Source organism: Entelurus aequoreus, linkage group LG02 (genome assembly GCF_033978785.1).
Source record: "Entelurus aequoreus isolate RoL-2023_Sb linkage group LG02, RoL_Eaeq_v1.1, whole genome shotgun sequence".
Lineage (NCBI taxonomy): Eukaryota > Metazoa > Chordata > Actinopteri > Syngnathiformes > Syngnathidae > Entelurus > Entelurus aequoreus.
In genome coordinates this window covers 76,587,876-76,605,423 of record NC_084732.1, presented here as the reverse complement: position 1 = coordinate 76,605,423, position 17,548 = coordinate 76,587,876, and the positions used below count along the sequence as shown (strand labels likewise).

General features: G+C 38.2%; 1 protein-coding gene across 1 annotated transcript in view; it reads left to right on the top strand.

The window, feature by feature from the left end:
• The window catches only part of ddb1 (damage-specific DNA binding protein 1), an 87,717-nt gene extending 70,405 nt beyond the window's left edge, over nucleotides 1–17,312 (top strand). The window contains exons 23-27 of the mRNA XM_062032657.1: nucleotides 783–892; nucleotides 1,354–1,523; nucleotides 6,490–6,592; nucleotides 8,369–8,492; nucleotides 16,685–17,312. Coding sequence (XP_061888641.1) covers nucleotides 783–892; nucleotides 1,354–1,523; nucleotides 6,490–6,592; nucleotides 8,369–8,492; nucleotides 16,685–16,768 — 591 coding nt within the window. The 3' untranslated portion in view covers nucleotides 16,769–17,312. The remainder of the gene's footprint in view (nucleotides 1–782; nucleotides 893–1,353; nucleotides 1,524–6,489; nucleotides 6,593–8,368; nucleotides 8,493–16,684) is intronic.
• Nucleotides 17,313–17,548: the final 236 nt, after the last annotated feature.

Below are 17,548 nucleotides of genomic sequence, written 5' to 3'. Positions count from 1 at the left end.
ATACTCATGATATAGTCATTTTCTATATCGCACAGAGACAAACCTGCAATATATCGAGTATATTCGATATATCGCCCAGCCCTAGTGGGAATAAATTGATGGAGTGAACCCTCTTGTCATTCACTATTTTTGTCACTGTGGGGGAGGTGAGGCGGCTTTCACAAACACACACACACACACACACACACACACACACACACACACACACACACACACACACACACACACACAAACACTGCAATGCCTCATATTTTCTCCTGGTGATGAGACGAGTAACCCTGGATTTCTACTATATGCGTAGCAGAGCTGATACTAGAAGTGGGAATCTTTGGGCACCTCACGATTCTATTACGAGTCGGGCTACTAATCAGTGGAAAAAAATATTATTTATGCATCTTTAATTGTTATGTTGTATATTATTATTTTATTGTATATTGTTAACTGTATACTGTATTCATAATTTTTTAAATATTTAATTATTGATAATATGTATTAAAGGCTCCTCCTTTGCTTACTCACTGACTTATGCAGCGTTGTGTAATTTCCGATTTTTGGATGTTCGTGCGCACAGCATTGATATACATATGGAAGGCTAGAAACATGAGAATTGTAACTGCCTGCTAAGCATGGTTTGTGTTGTCAACAACTTTACTTTTAGCTGAAACATCCAGGCGTGTGCACTTGGAGTCTTCAAAGACAGGTTCTTGCTCGTAGATAATGTGTCCTTGGCAGTCACAAACACCTTAGTTTATGGCGAGCTCCTCATATATCTTGTTTCGCAGATTGCACGGGACTTCAATCCTAACTGGATGAGTGCCGTGGAAATCCTGGATGATGACAACTTCCTTGGGGCAGAGAACGCCTTTAATCTGTTTGTATGCCAGAAAGACAGGTGAGGAACCCAATAGGACACAATGATACACATCCATTTTTTATCTACTTCGCATTGGCACTATAACCAATATGAGTGATGTAAAAGAATACAAAACATGATTTGGGTTACGCCATCACTTGTTATCTACCTAATACATCCAGTTGGATCACTGTCTTAGTGACCTTTTTTTTGTGTCACATCTCTCTTGCTGTTGCTTTCTCTGCTACTCCTCACATCGTTATCCATTTCCTCTGCTATTTTCTGACCTTTACAAAAGCCTCTGACGTCTCTGGTCTTCATGTTTTTCTTCACATTAATCAATCACCTCGGCATACCTGAGACAATGTCTATTCTTGCTTTTGGCATCTTGGTCTTTTCCCTTCATTGAAATTCTCCTTTTTCCCTCTGCACCTTTTCCAACATGGCTGTCCTATAATGACTCTGATTGGAAAAAAAAACAAAAAAACTCTTTCTGCCAGTGCGGCCACCACAGACGAGGAGCGTCAGCACCTCCAAGAAGTGGGGCTCTTCCACCTCGGAGAATTTGTTAATGTCTTCTGCCACGGTTCGCTGGTACTGCAGAATCTGGGCGAGAGTTCCACGCCCACCCAAGGGTCTGTCCTCTTTGGCACGGTCAATGGCATGATTGGTAGGCACAGTCACACATACACACATCAGTTCAACAGCAGTTGTCTTTTTGTCACATTCCAATGATTAGAAGAGGCCAGATAACGTGTCTGGGGGTCATGTGTTTTGAACACGGTCACAAAATGACACGTTTCCCAATGTGAACATCTCAGTAGCTATTACCTATATATTTTACCAGAGATAAAACATTTACAAAGAGCAGTTTCAAACATAGAAGATGCAGTGCCACTGTGTTTTAAGAATTCTTAACAGTTTAAAAAAATGTTTATTAAAATTACATGATACAGGTTTGCTGTTAGGATGTAATAATTGATCGATTTATATTCCTAACTTTCAAGTATATGGATCTGTACTCTGCAATTCTGCTTTCCGAAAAAATTGGTATCTTTCCAACATCGCTTTAAAAGGCAATATATCGATTGTATCGATACTAGGAAAAAGAAAATGCCAGATTTTAGAACGGCAGATTTTATACAAGGTTTAGCACTTTAATGATAATCACGTTAAACTTTACTCAAGTCTGTCTGCCCGTCAGTAGCAAATACTTTCGGTTGTCGAGAAAGGTCATACCAAATGCAAACACCACAAGACAATATCATTCTTTTACTACAGCTACAACACGATTGCGAAGCCACACCAAATGAAAATGTCAAAACACACTAATGTAAAGCCATAACACAACTTTATGCCACAAATGATGCAATGGACAAAACGGAAATGACAGCGGAGCAAGTTTGTCGACAGACCAGATTGAGACTGAAGTTTAAAAACAGTGTAATAAAGCATAATATATTAGTATTATTGGAAAAAGTAAAAAAAAAAGTTATCTATGACTGAAAAAGTGGTCACACTTTACTTCTCCAACTTCATTCATTCATTACACCCTTTGCCTTTTGGTTGGTTTGTTGGTGAAACTTGTCTGCTGTCACTTCCCTTACGTCTTTATGATGTCCCATGTTTATTAAAATGAGAGTAGTAGCAGGTAAAACCTGCTCGTTTAATCTAAAAAGATTAGTTAGCACTTTATTTCTCAGGTAAATCTACTGCTAATTCAACCTAAAGATATTTATTTTCCCTTGATATTTATATTGTATTTTTTTATGTTGAAAAACAAAAGCAAATGTAGCAGGTAAATCTACTGTTAAAATGTTGGCCACTTTAATTTTTATTAAACATTTCATAAAGTTGAATTGGACAGCAGAAAAGGCTTCCTCTTGTTAATTCAATCTAAAGTGTTGATTACACTTTTTTTAAACAAGATATTAATGCATTGGCCATTAATTGTTGTTCACTTGCTTCTTTATATCCATAATTCATTTATATATTCCCTTACAAGAAATTACAGAAATATAGGAAACTTCACCTGCAGTATCCAGTATTTATATCACAGTCACACTTAATTAATTAATTATATGTATTTATTTTTTTGCTAAAAAGTTACTGAATCGTTTCATATTGCATCGTTGTAAAACAAAAATTTGGTCCCTTAATCGTATCGGCGACCGCAAATTTTCAATCGAATCAAGAGTGCATTTCAGGTGTCAATATATTTTTATTTCATTTATACAGTTGTCCCTCGTTTATCGCAGTTAATTGGAACCAAACATGACCGCGATATGATTTTAGCGAAGTATGATTATTAATAAATAAAATATTTGTATAGTTAGGCATGAAAAAACTGTCGACTTTCTAAAAAAAAAAAGTTTTTACCATAATTGGAGCCCTCTTAACATGAAATATTACCCATACAGTTACCTTTACACTAGTTTTACCCAATGTGTAAGGCTTGAGTTTGTTCTGTTGCAGATAACAGTACAGTATTTATCAGTATCCCAGAGGATCCTCCAAGCGTTATTGCTATGGCTGTCACCTGGCCACTAAAACACGGCCACGACGTGAAAATACTTTATCACATCCTGGGTAATTCCTCTAACTTAGAACTGGGCTTTGCGTGCTGAAACCATGCACATTAGTTGTTACTGCACAAAGTTGGTCATTGTTGACAGTCGTAACTACTATTAGCTTTGATGTTTGCATTCTGTGTTAGCTTTGTAACCCTTAACCCGGAAACGGAACTCAGCTTGATGAATATTTTAACAGCATAATAATAATAGGACAAGACATAAGACACACAGTGCACTGTAAAACATAACTACACAAAAAACATATGCTTAATTTAGGCCATATTTCTTGTAAAGGATCAAAACAAATATAGAAGCTTGACAAATCAGAAGCTAAAAACCAGCAACATTCACGTAGTATTGGATATCCAGTGGAAAAATTCACAATCTCACTAAGTATATATTTCTACTTCCTAGTCAAAATATGTAAACAAACTTAATACAAGTCACAATCCCCTGAATAGTCATTTTTCAGCGAGACACAAGAACTTGTTTTAGGCAATAGATCTTTACCTCATCACTAGGTTGTTATAAGACACACAACTTCACAATACTAAAAAGTATCAGTAATACATTTTAGTTGTTAATAACCTATTTTAAGAAATCTTACCATTGGCAGATTTTTTTGCTCATTACAAATTATATAAATGAATAAAAAATAAGATTATATATATATATATATATATATATATATATATATATATATATATGTATATATATATATAAATACAATTAGATAGAAGATTTGATAAGGAGCTCACCTGCTGAAAATAATATGGGTAAAATATGCTCTAAAAAAGTTTTTGGGAAAAAAATGTATATGCTGAAGCTGTGCGATTGAAGCTGAATGTAGCAAATGACGACTGTAATTTAGAAAATTAACATTTAATTTGGCTAGCAAAATCACAACCTCAGTTTATATCAACTTTGATTAGCACATATGAAAGAACTTTTAACCAGGTTGTTTATTATCAACACCCTGTTTCCAAGGAAGGTTTAACAGGAAATAAGAGCCGTCTTTGTTCTTTGTTGCCACGGTTTGTTTGGAAGAAAAATAACCCTGTTAGCCTTATCGTTTCTGGAGACTGTGATGTATCTGATGTTTCTGAGAAAAGGGCGAAGGCCAAAGGAGCCGACAAACAAGTTCACACACCGAAGTAAACTTGCCTTGTTTTTTACCCCCAAAAGTGGATACCAGATGATCTATAGATCAAATTGAATTATTTAGAACATCTTCATATATAAAGTAGTGTTACTTTGCTACATTCTGTGTTGTTTAGCTCAACATTTATTGTGTTTTATGATTAAAAAGGACTGCACTGTGAAAACAAACCAAAGCCAGATAAACTGTAAAAATTTAAAATAGCCCAAGGCAAAATGAAAGACCTTAAGAAAATAGATGATTATTGAAGATGGCATCATCTCGACTACAAGGAAATAAGACACAACTTACAAAGATTTGATGCAACTTCAAGTCAAGTCTCGCAACACTATCCTAAAAACATAAGATGTGCAACAACATTATTACATTTCATTTATTGATCATCACCAATACTTCATTGCTGAATTTATAAACATAACTTACTTATAAATTGTACAATTCATTCCAAATGTTTTTATTTGATTTTTGATTTATAAGAAACAATTTCTACTTTCTTTTTTAACTCCTGTTATCTCAGTAATATTGTATTATTTTCAATACCTTAATTTCTTTAAAACAAAACGTAAGCAGAATCAATATTGAAAGTGTCAATTTATAAAAGGTATTATGTGAATGAATTATTAGTTATTGATATGTAGAACGGGTAGTATTAAATAAGCTCTTATTCTAACCCCTTTTCAGACATATTGAATTATTGAAATATAACCAAGTGATGTTGCTTAGTGTAACTTGTTAATAAGAATGTCTGAAACACATACCTAAATATATGAAATTAAGGTAAAAAAAACAGTTGTTTTTTACTAACAAGATGTTTTTTTTGGTGTGTGATATCCAAGTTGTCACAAAACAAATTGTGTGTTCGTGTGTACAAACACACATTACATATACACTACCGTTCAAAAGTTTGGGGTCACATTGAAATGTCCTTATTTTTGAAGAAAAAGCACTGTACTTTTCAATGAAGATAACTTTAAACTAGTCTTAACTTTAAAGAAATACACTCTATACATTGCTAATGTGGTAAATGACTATTCTAGCTGCAAATGTCTGGTTTTTGATGCATTATCTACATAGGTGTATAGAGGCCCATTTCCAGCAACTATCATTCCAGTGTTCTAATGGTACAATGTGTTTGCTCATTGGCTCAGAAGGCTAATTGATGATTAGAAAACCCTTGTGCAATCATGTTCACACATCTGAAAACAGTTTAGCTCGTTACAGAAGCTACAAAACTGACCTTCCTTTGAGCAGATTGAGTTTCTGGAGCATCACATTTGTGGGGTCAATTAAACGCTCAAAATGGCCAGAAAAAGAGAACTTTCATCTGAAACTCAACAGTCTATTCTTGTTCTTAGAAATGAAGGCTATTCCACAAAATTGTTTGGGTGACCCCAAACTTTTGAACGGTAGTGTATTTACACATACACACACACACATACATATATACTAACACATATGTATGTCTGGTATTAATGTATATAAATGACATATATTTCAATGCATATTGTTTCCAGTGTGTACAAATAATAGACCCCTTTTTTGTCCTTTTTTTTTGTGTAAATTTGTGCTTTCTCCCCCCTGCTGAGGAGAGAGATGGTGTCGTATCCTCAAAGCCTTGCCGCTGTAAAATGTAGCACAATCAAAATCAATTATTTAATGTTGTGAAATAATGTTACTTTTCTCTCAACACAAAGTAGCTCTGGCGTACAAGCATGAAACTTGCATTATGAGAGACGCCGTCACTAATGATCTTTTTACTTATTTATTAGGTGTTTGAGTTCCGTTACATGACAAGCCCAGATTATGTTTTTCTCTCTTGGTCAAAACATCACTGAAATACTAGGGGTTAGGTTTAGTTACTTTTCTAAATATGTTTTCTATTCTTGAATGTTTGTGTGTGTTAGGACTGGTGACCTCCCTGTCTGAGAGTTGGTACAGCCTTCTCCTGGACCTTCAGAACCGCCTCAACAAAGTCATCAAGAGCGTGGGCAAGATTGAGCATAGTTTATATCCTTCTTTTGTGGTCACAATCTGTTGAAAGGAAATGAGCCTGAAATTGTTTGTTGTTGCTCACTATTTAGATTACAGTAGATTCCCCCCCACGCCCCCGCTTAAGACCATCCACAAATAGTAAATAAATGCCCATGAAATATAATTTTTTGACACACTCGAATAAAGCCGGGAGGATTCTCAATCAAGGCTCTGCCATACTTTACGCCGGCTCGCTTCTCCCCCTCCATATACCATCCAGCTAACTTGATGTTACACATGCAATAAACGCGACTGTTAATTATATATATAGATAGATATAAAATCTCAACAGTTGCAATAAACACGTCTGTTATTATGTATTTCTATATTATAAACAGTTGTGTTTATTGCAACTGTTATATGTATATACACATATATATATATATATATATATATATATATATATATATATATATATATATATATATATATATATATATATACATATATATATGTGTGTACACGTGTGTGTATATATATATATATATATATACACATATATATATGTATGTACACATGTGTGTGTGTATATATATATATATATATATATATATATATATATATATATATATATATATATATATATATATACATATACATACATACATATATATGTGTACATACATATATATGTATATATATATATTATATATATATACACTACCGTTCAAAAGTTTGGGGTCACATTGAAATGTCCTTATTTTTTAAGGAAAAGCACTGTACTTTTCAATGAAGATAATTTTAAACTAGTCTTAACTTTAAAGAAATACACTCTATACATTGCTAATGTGGTAAATGACTATTCTAGCTGCAAATGTCTGGTTTTTGGTGCAATATCTACATAGGTGTATAGAGGCCCATTTCCAGCAACTATCACTCCAGTGTTCTAATGGTACAATGTGTTTGCTCATTGGCTCAGAAGGCTAATTGATGATTAGAAAACCCTTGTGCAATCATGTTCACACATCTGAAAACAGTTTAACTCGTTACAGAAGCTACAAAACTGACCTTCTTTGAGCAGATTGAGTTTCTGGAGCATCACATTTGTGGGGTCAATTAAACGCTCAAAATGGCCAGAAAAAGAGAACTTTCATCTTCCACAAAATTGTTTGGGTGACCCCAAACTTTTGAACGGTAGTATATATATATATATATATATATATATATATATATATATATATATATATATATATATATATATGTGTGTGTGTGTATATATATATACATATTTTCTTGTTCTTATTACAAAAATCATTTTTGTTTGTTTTTATAGTGGGTAGTGGTGGTACACGGCTCCAGAGGCCGCTGGGTCATTTTAGCTAGCTGTTGGAAAAGGCGTTTCTCCAATTCGCATCTACTAAATCCTCACTGTGTGTGTGGCCGGATTGTTACGAGATAGACTGTAGAAGTTGGTGTGTCCGACTGTCGTCACATTGTTGCTGTACTGTGTGCTATTATGCTTTGTTATTACACATTTATAGATTACCGACTTTGAATGATTGAGACGTATTTAATCCGAAAAATACAATTTTCAGTGAAACAACTGGGGGGAGGGGAGATATACATTATTTTTGGACCAAATCGAATCGCGTTCTACTGTATTTCCTAAGCAGTCGTTGGTAATATCAGTAGCTACCCCTCGCCATAGGACAGGTTTAGTAAACCCGAGCTGATTCCGACTTTATTAAACCTTTAAGTACCATCCTCAGGCAGAGCATCAGCCTCGTATTGATTGTCCTTGACATTTTGCACCTGGAGATCTTTCCACACAGAGCGAAAGACGGATCAGGCCACGGGATTCATCGATGGCGATCTGATTGAAAGCTTCCTAGACCTCGGCCGAGCCAAGATGCAGGAGGTTGTCAGCACGCTACAGGTAAGTTGCATTAATTTACACATTTGATAAGGAACTCATTCGTGTAAACACAAAATGTTTATCTTAATTATTGTTTTTGTTGTATGCATGCAAGAGTCGTACGAAAGCAAATGCATTTATTGGTAAGCCTGCGCCGATAACAAATCTTGCTAGATATATAATGTTATATTGACCTACACATTATTGCCAATAAACAATATTATTGTCAACGTTATTTTGAGGCCAAAATAACCACTGATAAAATGATAATACATTAAAAAAATATTTTAAGTATACCCTTTCAAATGCAATAAACTTGTATTACTCGTATATTTTGACTTTGTAATTGGAATGCACGATTGCGAGCGCCTGGTGGCCGGGCCTGTCCCCATGGGGCCCGGCCGGGCACAGCCCGAAGAGGCAACGTGGGTTCTCCCCCCAATGGGCTCACCACCCATAGCAGGGGTCATAGAGGTCGGGTGCGATGTGAGCTGGGCGGCAGCCGAAGGCAGGGCACTTGGCGGTCCGATCCTCGGCTACAGAAGCTAGCTCTTGGGACGTGGAACGTCACCTCGCTGGGGGGGAAGGAGCCTGAGCTAGTGCGCGAGGTGGAGAACTTCCGACTAGACATAGTCGGACTCACTTCGACGCACAGCAAGGGCTCTGGAACCAGTTCTCTCGAGAGGGGCTGGACTCTCTTCTACTCTGGCGTTGCCGGCAGTGAGAGGCGACGGGCTGGGGTGGCAATTCTTGTTTCCCCCCGGCTCAGAGCCTGCATGTTGGAGTTCAACCCGGTGGACGAGAGGGTAGCTTCCCTCCGCCTTCGGGTGGGGAAACGGGTCCTGACTGTGGTTTGCGCTTACGCGCCAAACCGCAGCTCAGAGTACCCACCCTTTTTGGATTCACTCGAGGGAGTAATTGAGAGTGCTCCCCCGGGTGATTCCCTCGTTCTACTGGGGGACTTCAACGCTCATGTTGGCAGAGACAGTGAAACCTGGAGAGGCGTGATTGGGAAGAATGGCTGCCCGGATCTGAACCCGAGCGGTGTTTTGTTATTGGACTTTTGTGCCCGTCACAGATTGTCCATAACGAACACCATGTTCAAACATAAGGGTGTCCATATGTGCACTTGGCACCAGGACACCCTAGGCCGCATTTCCATGATCGACTTTGTAGTTGTGTCGTCGGATTTGCGGCCTCATGTTTTGGACACTCGGGTGAAGAGAGGGGTGGAGCTTTCTACCGATCACCACCTGGTGGTGAGTTGGCTGCGATGGTGGGGGAGGATGCCGGACAGACCTGGCAGGCCCAAACGCATTGTGAGGGTTTGCTGGGAACGTCTGGCAGAGTCTCCTGTCAGAGAGAGTTTCAATTCCCACCTCCGGAAGAACTTTGAACATGTCACGAGGGAGGTGCTGGACATTGAGTTCGAATGGACCATGTTCCGCGCCTCTATTGTCGAGGCGGCTGATTGGAGCTGTGGCCGCAAGGTAGTTGGTGCCTGTCGTGGCGGTAATCCTAGAACCCGTTGGTGGACACCGGCGGTGAGGGATGCCGTCAAGCTGAAGAAGGAGTCCTATCGGGTTCTTTTGGCTCATAGGACTCCTGAGGCAGCGGACAGGTACCGACAGGCCAAGCGGTGTGCGGCTTCGGCGGTCGCGGAGGCAAAAACTCGGACATGGGAGGAGTTCGGGGAAGCCATGGAAAACGACTTCCGGACGGCTTCGAAGCGATTCTGGACCACCATCCGCCGCCTCAGGAAGGGGAAGCAGTGCACTATCAACACCGTGTATGGTGAGGATGGTGTTCTGCTGACCTCGACTGCGGATGTTGTGGATCGGTGGAGGGAATACTTCGAAGACCTCCTCAATCCCACCAACACGTCTTCCTATGAGGAAGCAGTGCCTGGGGAATCTGTGGTGGGCTCTCCTATTTCTGGGGCTGAGGTTGCTGAGGTAGTTAAAAAGCTCCTCGGTGGCAAGGCCCCGGGGGTGGATGAGATCCGCCCGGAGTTCCTTAAGGCTCTGGATGCTGTGGGGCTGTCTTGGTTGACAAGACTGTGCAGCATCACGTGGACATCGGAGGGCGGTACCTCTGGATTGGCAGACCGGGGTGGTGGTTCCTCTCTTTAAGAAGGGGAACCGGAGGGTGTGTTCTAACTATCGTGGGATCACACTCCTCAGCCTTCCCGGTAAGGTCTATTCAGGTGTGCTGGAGAGGAGGCTACGCCGGATAGTCGAACCTCGGATTCAGGAGGAGCAGTGTGGTTTTCGTCCTGGTCGTGGAACTGTGGACCAGCTCTATACTCTCGGCAGGGTCCTTGAGGGTGCATGGGAGTTTGCCCAACCAGTCTACATGTGTTTTGTGGACTTGGAGAAGGCATTCGACCGTGTCCCTCGGGAAGTCCTGTGGGGAGTGCTCAGAGAGTATGGGGTATCGTACTGTCTGATTGTGGCGGTCCGCTCCCTGTTTGATCAGTGCCAGAGTTTGGTCTGCATTGCCGGCAGTAAGTCGGACACGTTTCCAGTGAGGGTTGGACTCCGCCAAGGCTGCCCTTTGTCACCGATTCTGTTCATAACTTTTATGGACAGAATTTCTAGGCGCAGTCAAGGCGTTGAGGGGATCTGGTTTGGTGGCTGCAGGATTAGATCTCTGCTTTTTGCAGATGATGTGGTCCTGATGGCTTCATCTGGCCAGGATCTTCAGCTCTCGCTGGATCGGTTCGCAGCTGAGTGAAGCGACTGGGATGAGAATCAGCACCTCCAAGTCCGAATCCATGGTTCTCGCCCGGAAAAGGGTGGAGTGCCATCTCCGGGTTGCGGAGGAGACCCTGCCCCAAGTGGAGGAGTTCAAGTACCTCGGAGTCTTGTTCACGAGTGAGGGAAGAGTGGATCGTGAGATCGACAGGCGGATCGGTGCGGCGTCTTCAGTAATGCGGACGCTGTATCGATCCGTTGTGATGAAGAAGGAGCTGAGCCGGAAGGCAAAGCTCTCAATTTACCGGTCGATCTACGTTCCCATCCTCACCTATGGTCATGAGCTTTGGGTTATGACCGAAAGGACAAGATCACGGGTACAAGCGGCTGAAATGAGTTTCCTCCGCCGGGTGGCGGGGCTCTCCCTTAGAGATAGGGTGAGAAGCTCTGCCATCCGGGGGGAGCTCAAAGTAAAGCCGCTGCTCCTCCACATCGAGAGGAGCCAGATGAGGTGGTTCGGGCATCTGGTCAGGATGCCACCCGAACGCCTCCCTAGGGAGGTGTTTAGGGCACGTCCGACCGGTAGGAGGCCGCGGGGAAGACCCAGGACACGTTGGGAAGACTATGTCTCCCGGCTGGCCTGGGAACGCCTCGGGATCCCCCGGGAGGAGCTGGACGAAGCGGCTGGGGAGAGGGAAGTCTGGGCTTCCCTGCTTAAGCTGCTGCCCCCGCGACCTGACCTCGGATAAGCGGAAGAAGATGGATGGATGGAAGTATACCCTTTCAAATGCAATAAACTTGTATTACTCGTATATTTTGACTTTGTAATTGGATTGCAAACTTTTGAATATCCAAGTAAATAAAACAAACAAACATTGAATATGAAATATACTTTGTAGGCAAAATTTGCACTTCCTGTTGAACGGACCTTCGTCTGTTTCAACACAACGTTGTGGAGTTTATATCCATCACTTTTTTAGACACTAATGTGTAGGGCTGTGAATCTTTGGGCACCACACGATTCGATTCAATTCCTAGGGGTAACTCTTCTCGATTCAGAATCGATTCTCGATTCAAAGTCTATACTTTTTTTAAAACATTCGATGAGAGGGACAAGCGGTAGAAAATGGATAGATGGATGCCAGTTCTATGATGAACTACATTCCTCCATAAAATAAACAGCTCTCATCAATTTCTACATTGTTTAAAAGAAAATTGGTTTTGTTTAATGAAATGCTTAAAGTCAAATACAAATAAGGCAGCAAGAGAAGTATCCAACACTTTTCTAAAGTAAATCTGTACAGCAGATATGGGCATCTAGAGCAACAATAAGTGGCTGGACAGGACAGATAAAAAAAAACAAACATACAATACAGGCCAACGTTTTGGACACACCTTCTCATTCAATGCGTTTTCTTTATTTTTATGACTATTGTCACTGAAGGCATCACAACTATGAATGAACACGTGGAGTTATGTACTTTACAAAAAAAAAAGGTGAAATAACTTTTATATTCTAGTTTCTTCAAAATAGCCACCCTTCGCTCTGATTACTTTTTCGCACACTCTTGGCATTCTCTCCATGAGCTTCAAGAGGTAGTCACCTGAATTGGTTTTCACTTCACAGGTGTGCTTGAAGCTCATCGAGAGAATGCCAAGAGTGTGCAAAGCAGTAATCAGAGCAAATGGTGACTATTTTGAAGAAACTAGAATATAAAACATGTTTTCAGTTATTTCACCTTTTTTTGTTAAGTACGTAACTCCACATGTGTTCATTCATAGTTTTAATGTCTTCAGTGACAATCTACAATGTAAATAGTCATGAAAATAAAGAAAACACATTGAATGAGGAGGTGTGTCCAAACGTTTGGCCTGTACTGTATATATATATTTTTAATCAATTAAGAATCGTTACAAATAAAAATCGCGATTAATCTAAAAATATATATATATATATTTTAATGTAATGTGTTTACTCAAGTTTAGATTGGGGTATGATGCTTTCTAATGGGGAAAGATGTCTCAAAAATATATCTTGTTTTCATGTTAGCATTTAAGATAGCTTGCAAGTTAACGTTACTTGGTCTATAAGTTTGTCAAAGTGCCGTTATCAATCACGGTTTTTCGATCGTTTTAATTTAACACATATGTAGTAGTCTTTACAGAGGTTATTATACTTATTTATGTGTATGTAGTACAAATGCCCGCAGCTGCTGAAACTGATGCTAACGGTGACGGCTCCTGCAGCCCCCAACAACGCAAGCAGATGTCAGTTATCGAGGCTAGTGAATTTAACAATTTTCATTTATCGTTCGGTTAATTGACTTATCGAATATCGGCCCAGGCCTACTTACTCATTGGTGCTAAAAGGTTGGAAGATCATGTACAGAGTAACATTACAGTCGTCCTGCGTATATCGCGGTTAATGGGTGACTGGAAGTAGTCATTCTCGTTCGTAAATCCAATATTTTAATTGTAAGAACATAAAAAAAAACGTTTATAACCTTCTAAATACGTTATTAGAGCCCTCTCGACATGAAATAACGCCCATATAGTCACCTTTACATTTGTTTGAACTAATATAGTAGACATATTTTAATTGTAAGAACATAAAAAAAAACGTTTATAACCTTCTAAATACGTTATTAGAGCCCTCTCCACATGAAATAACGCCCATATAGTCACCTTTACATTTGTTTGAACTAATATAGTACACATATTTTAATTGTAAGAACATAAAAAAAAACAGTTTATAACCTTCTAAATACGTTATTGGAGCCCTCTCGACATGAAATAACGCCCATATAGTCACCTTTGCATTTGTTTGAACTAATATAATAGACATATTTTAATTGTAAGAACATAAAAAAAACTGTTTATAACCTTCTAAATACGTTATTAGAGCCCTCTAGACATGAAATAACGCCCATATAGTCACCTTTACATTTGTTTGAACTAATATAGTAGACATATTTTAATTGTAAGAACATAAAAAAAACAGTTTATAACCTTCTAAATACGTTATTAGAGCCCTCTCGACATGAAATAACGCCCATATAGTCACCTTTACATTTGTTTTAACTAATATAGTAGACATATTTTAATTGTAAGAACATAAAAAAAACAGTTTATAACCTTCTAAATACGTTATTAGAGCCCTCTCGACATGAAATAACGCCCATATAGTCACCTTTACATTTGTTTGAACTAATATAGTAGACATATTTTAATTGTAAGAACATAAAAAAACAGTTTATAACCTTCTAAATACGTTATTAGAGCCCTCTAGACATGAAATAACGCCCATATAGTCACCTTTACATTTGTTTGAACTAATATAGTAGACATATTTTAATTGTAAGAACATAAAAAAAACAGTTTATAACCTTCTAAATACGTTATTAGAGCCCTCTCGACATGAAATAACGCCCATATAGTCACCTTTACATTTGTTTGAACTAATATAGTAGACATATTTTAATTGTAAGAACATAAAAAAAACAGTTTATAACCTTCTAAATACGTTATTAGAGCCCTCTCGACATGAAATAACGCCCATATAGTCACCTTTACATTTGTTTGAACTAATATAGTACACATATTTTAATTGTAAGAACATAAAAAAAACAGTTTATAACCTTCTAAATACGTTATTAGAGCCCTCTCGACATGAAATAACGCCCATATAGTCACCTTTGCATTTGTTTGAACTAATATAATAGACATATTTTAATTGTAAGAACATAAAAACAACAGTTTATAACCTTCTAAATACGTTATTAGAGCCCTCTAGACATGAAATAACGCCCATATAGTCACCTTTACATTTGTTTGAACTAATATAGTAGACATATTTTAATTGTAAGAACATAAAAAAAACAGTTTATAACCTTCTAAATACGTTATTAGAGCCCTCTAGACATGAAATAACGCCCATATAGTCACCTTTACATTTGTTTTAACTAATATAATAGACATATTTTAATTGTAAGAACATAAAAAAAAACAGTTTATAACCTTCTAAATACGTTATTAGAGCCCTCTCGACATGAAATAACGCCCATATAGTCACCTTTACATTTGTTTGAACTAATATAGTAGACATATTTTAATTGTAAGAACATAAAAAAAACAGTTTATAACCTTCTAAATACGTTATTAGAGCCCTCTAGACATGAAATAACGCCCATATAGTCACCTTTACATTTGTTTGAACTAATATAGTAGACATATTTTAATTGTAAGAACATAAAAAAACCCAGTATATAACCTTCTAAATATGTTATTTGAGCCCTCTCGACATGAAATAACGCCCATATAGTCACCTTTACATTTGTTTGAACTAATATAGTAGACATATTTTAATTGTAAGAACATAAAAAAAAACAGTTTATAACTTTCTAAATACGTTATTAGAGCCCTCTAGACATGAAATAACGCCCATATAGTCACCTTTACATTTGATTTAACTAATATAGTAGACATAATAGAAAATATGAGATATACTGTAATATATATGACATATACTGGACTGTAATATAGACTCACACAGGCACACTGTTTTTAAACCACTACCACTAATATGTGAAAATACCAATATTAATATCAGATATTAGTACAACAAAAGCAAATAAAACAAGTAATGGATGATACAGGTTTTCATCTAAAATCTCCGATATAAGTGCCGATACATGCAGTCCTGCAGCGTTTTACTGCATTCTGCAGAGCCAGTTAACATCTAAATATTCTTCAATTTGCACACAAGGTTGGTGTTTTCTTGTATTTTAGTCGAGTCATTTACAAAAAGTAAACATGGCAGGCTATAGGCTACTAGGTGCTAGCAGCTACACAACAGCTAAGCGCACAATAGCACATAAGTTAGACATACGTAATACGTATCTCTAATTGAACCATAGTGCAGTCTAAAACACCGCATTTGTCAATATAAGCATACACAGCCTTTTTTGGAAAGTGTTGTCACGAGAGATGCTTGATATTGGCTTTCTTACTGTACTGATATTGTCCAGCCCTTCATTTATAATACCTGTATCACCCAATATCAATGTATGCATTAGCTCCTCTCTGAGTCATGTCAGGTCACATCTCGTGCTATAAATGAATGCATTATGCTTCTTTTACATGACATGAATGCCACTAATCAGCTTGTAAATATTGATCGCTGTGCTACCAGAAAGTGAATAATGAATCCAATTATAACATGAACAATACAATATTAGATACAAAAGCAAACCATACACAATAGCAATAATGATTTCATCATGTTCTTGGTAGTGAAAGTTCCTGTAGATGTTGGTGGGAAAGTGGCTATTACAGAGAAACCGTGTCACTGTCACCATGCTATTAGAGCAAGAAAAGGCCCAAATAGCGTGGCTAAAAATCAATATAAACAAAGTCGTCCTCGGCTTTAGACGCGCGTGTTTTCCTAATGCCATAACCAGCATCGGTAAGGTGTATCTCACGTTTGACGGCCCGCTGTGTGATGCGGTTCAATTCCAGATCGATGACGGCAGTGGCATGAAGCGTGAAGCCACAGTGGACGAGGTCATTAAGATTGTGGAGGAGCTGACAAGGATCCACTAGCATTTCACGCCCAGCTGACGACACACACAAGAATGGTCCCCGCGGAGGAATGAATCCGAAAAAGAAATGATTTGGTCTTTGCAGAAGTGTAAATAATTATAAATAAAACAACGTGCGCATGCTAGTTGGACATGGAGACCTTGAAGGTGCACCGGAATTGCACTCTTCATTTTCAAGAAGTGTCTCCTGGCGAAGCATAGCATCTAATAAAAAGACCAAAGTGAAAACATTGGTCAGAGTGTGCGTATGCGTGTGTGTGTGTGTGTGCGTGTGTGTGTGTGCGTGTGTGTGTGTAGTATGGAGCAATGTATGGAAAAAAAAACAATACAGAAATGTGACATCTTCCTCACCACCTTTTAGCACATGTGACAGTTCCAAACCGGTTAGCAAGGAATTTACATGCCACAATTTAAATGTAACAGCTTGTTCAAGGGTATTAATAAAGTCTGATGGAAAACAACAAAAAGAGGACATTAATAGATTTATAGCTATTTTGTCATTGTGATGGTTTTTTTGTCCAATAAACTTTGCTTTAGTACTCTTACCTTTTGTGTTTGTCACCATTTATCTTCAACCTTGTTTTTTTAGCTGTTACCGTTACTTTAAACTACCGTATATTACTCAACATTAACCAGCCAGTAATGGATTAGCAAGATTACAACTGGATTAAACATTTCAAATGTAAATGCTAACATTCTTTTCTCCCATTTCAAAACTATTTTCATAATAAGTGATTTGTATTTCCCAGTTTCTGCTTTTTTGTCGTGTGTACACTTAAAC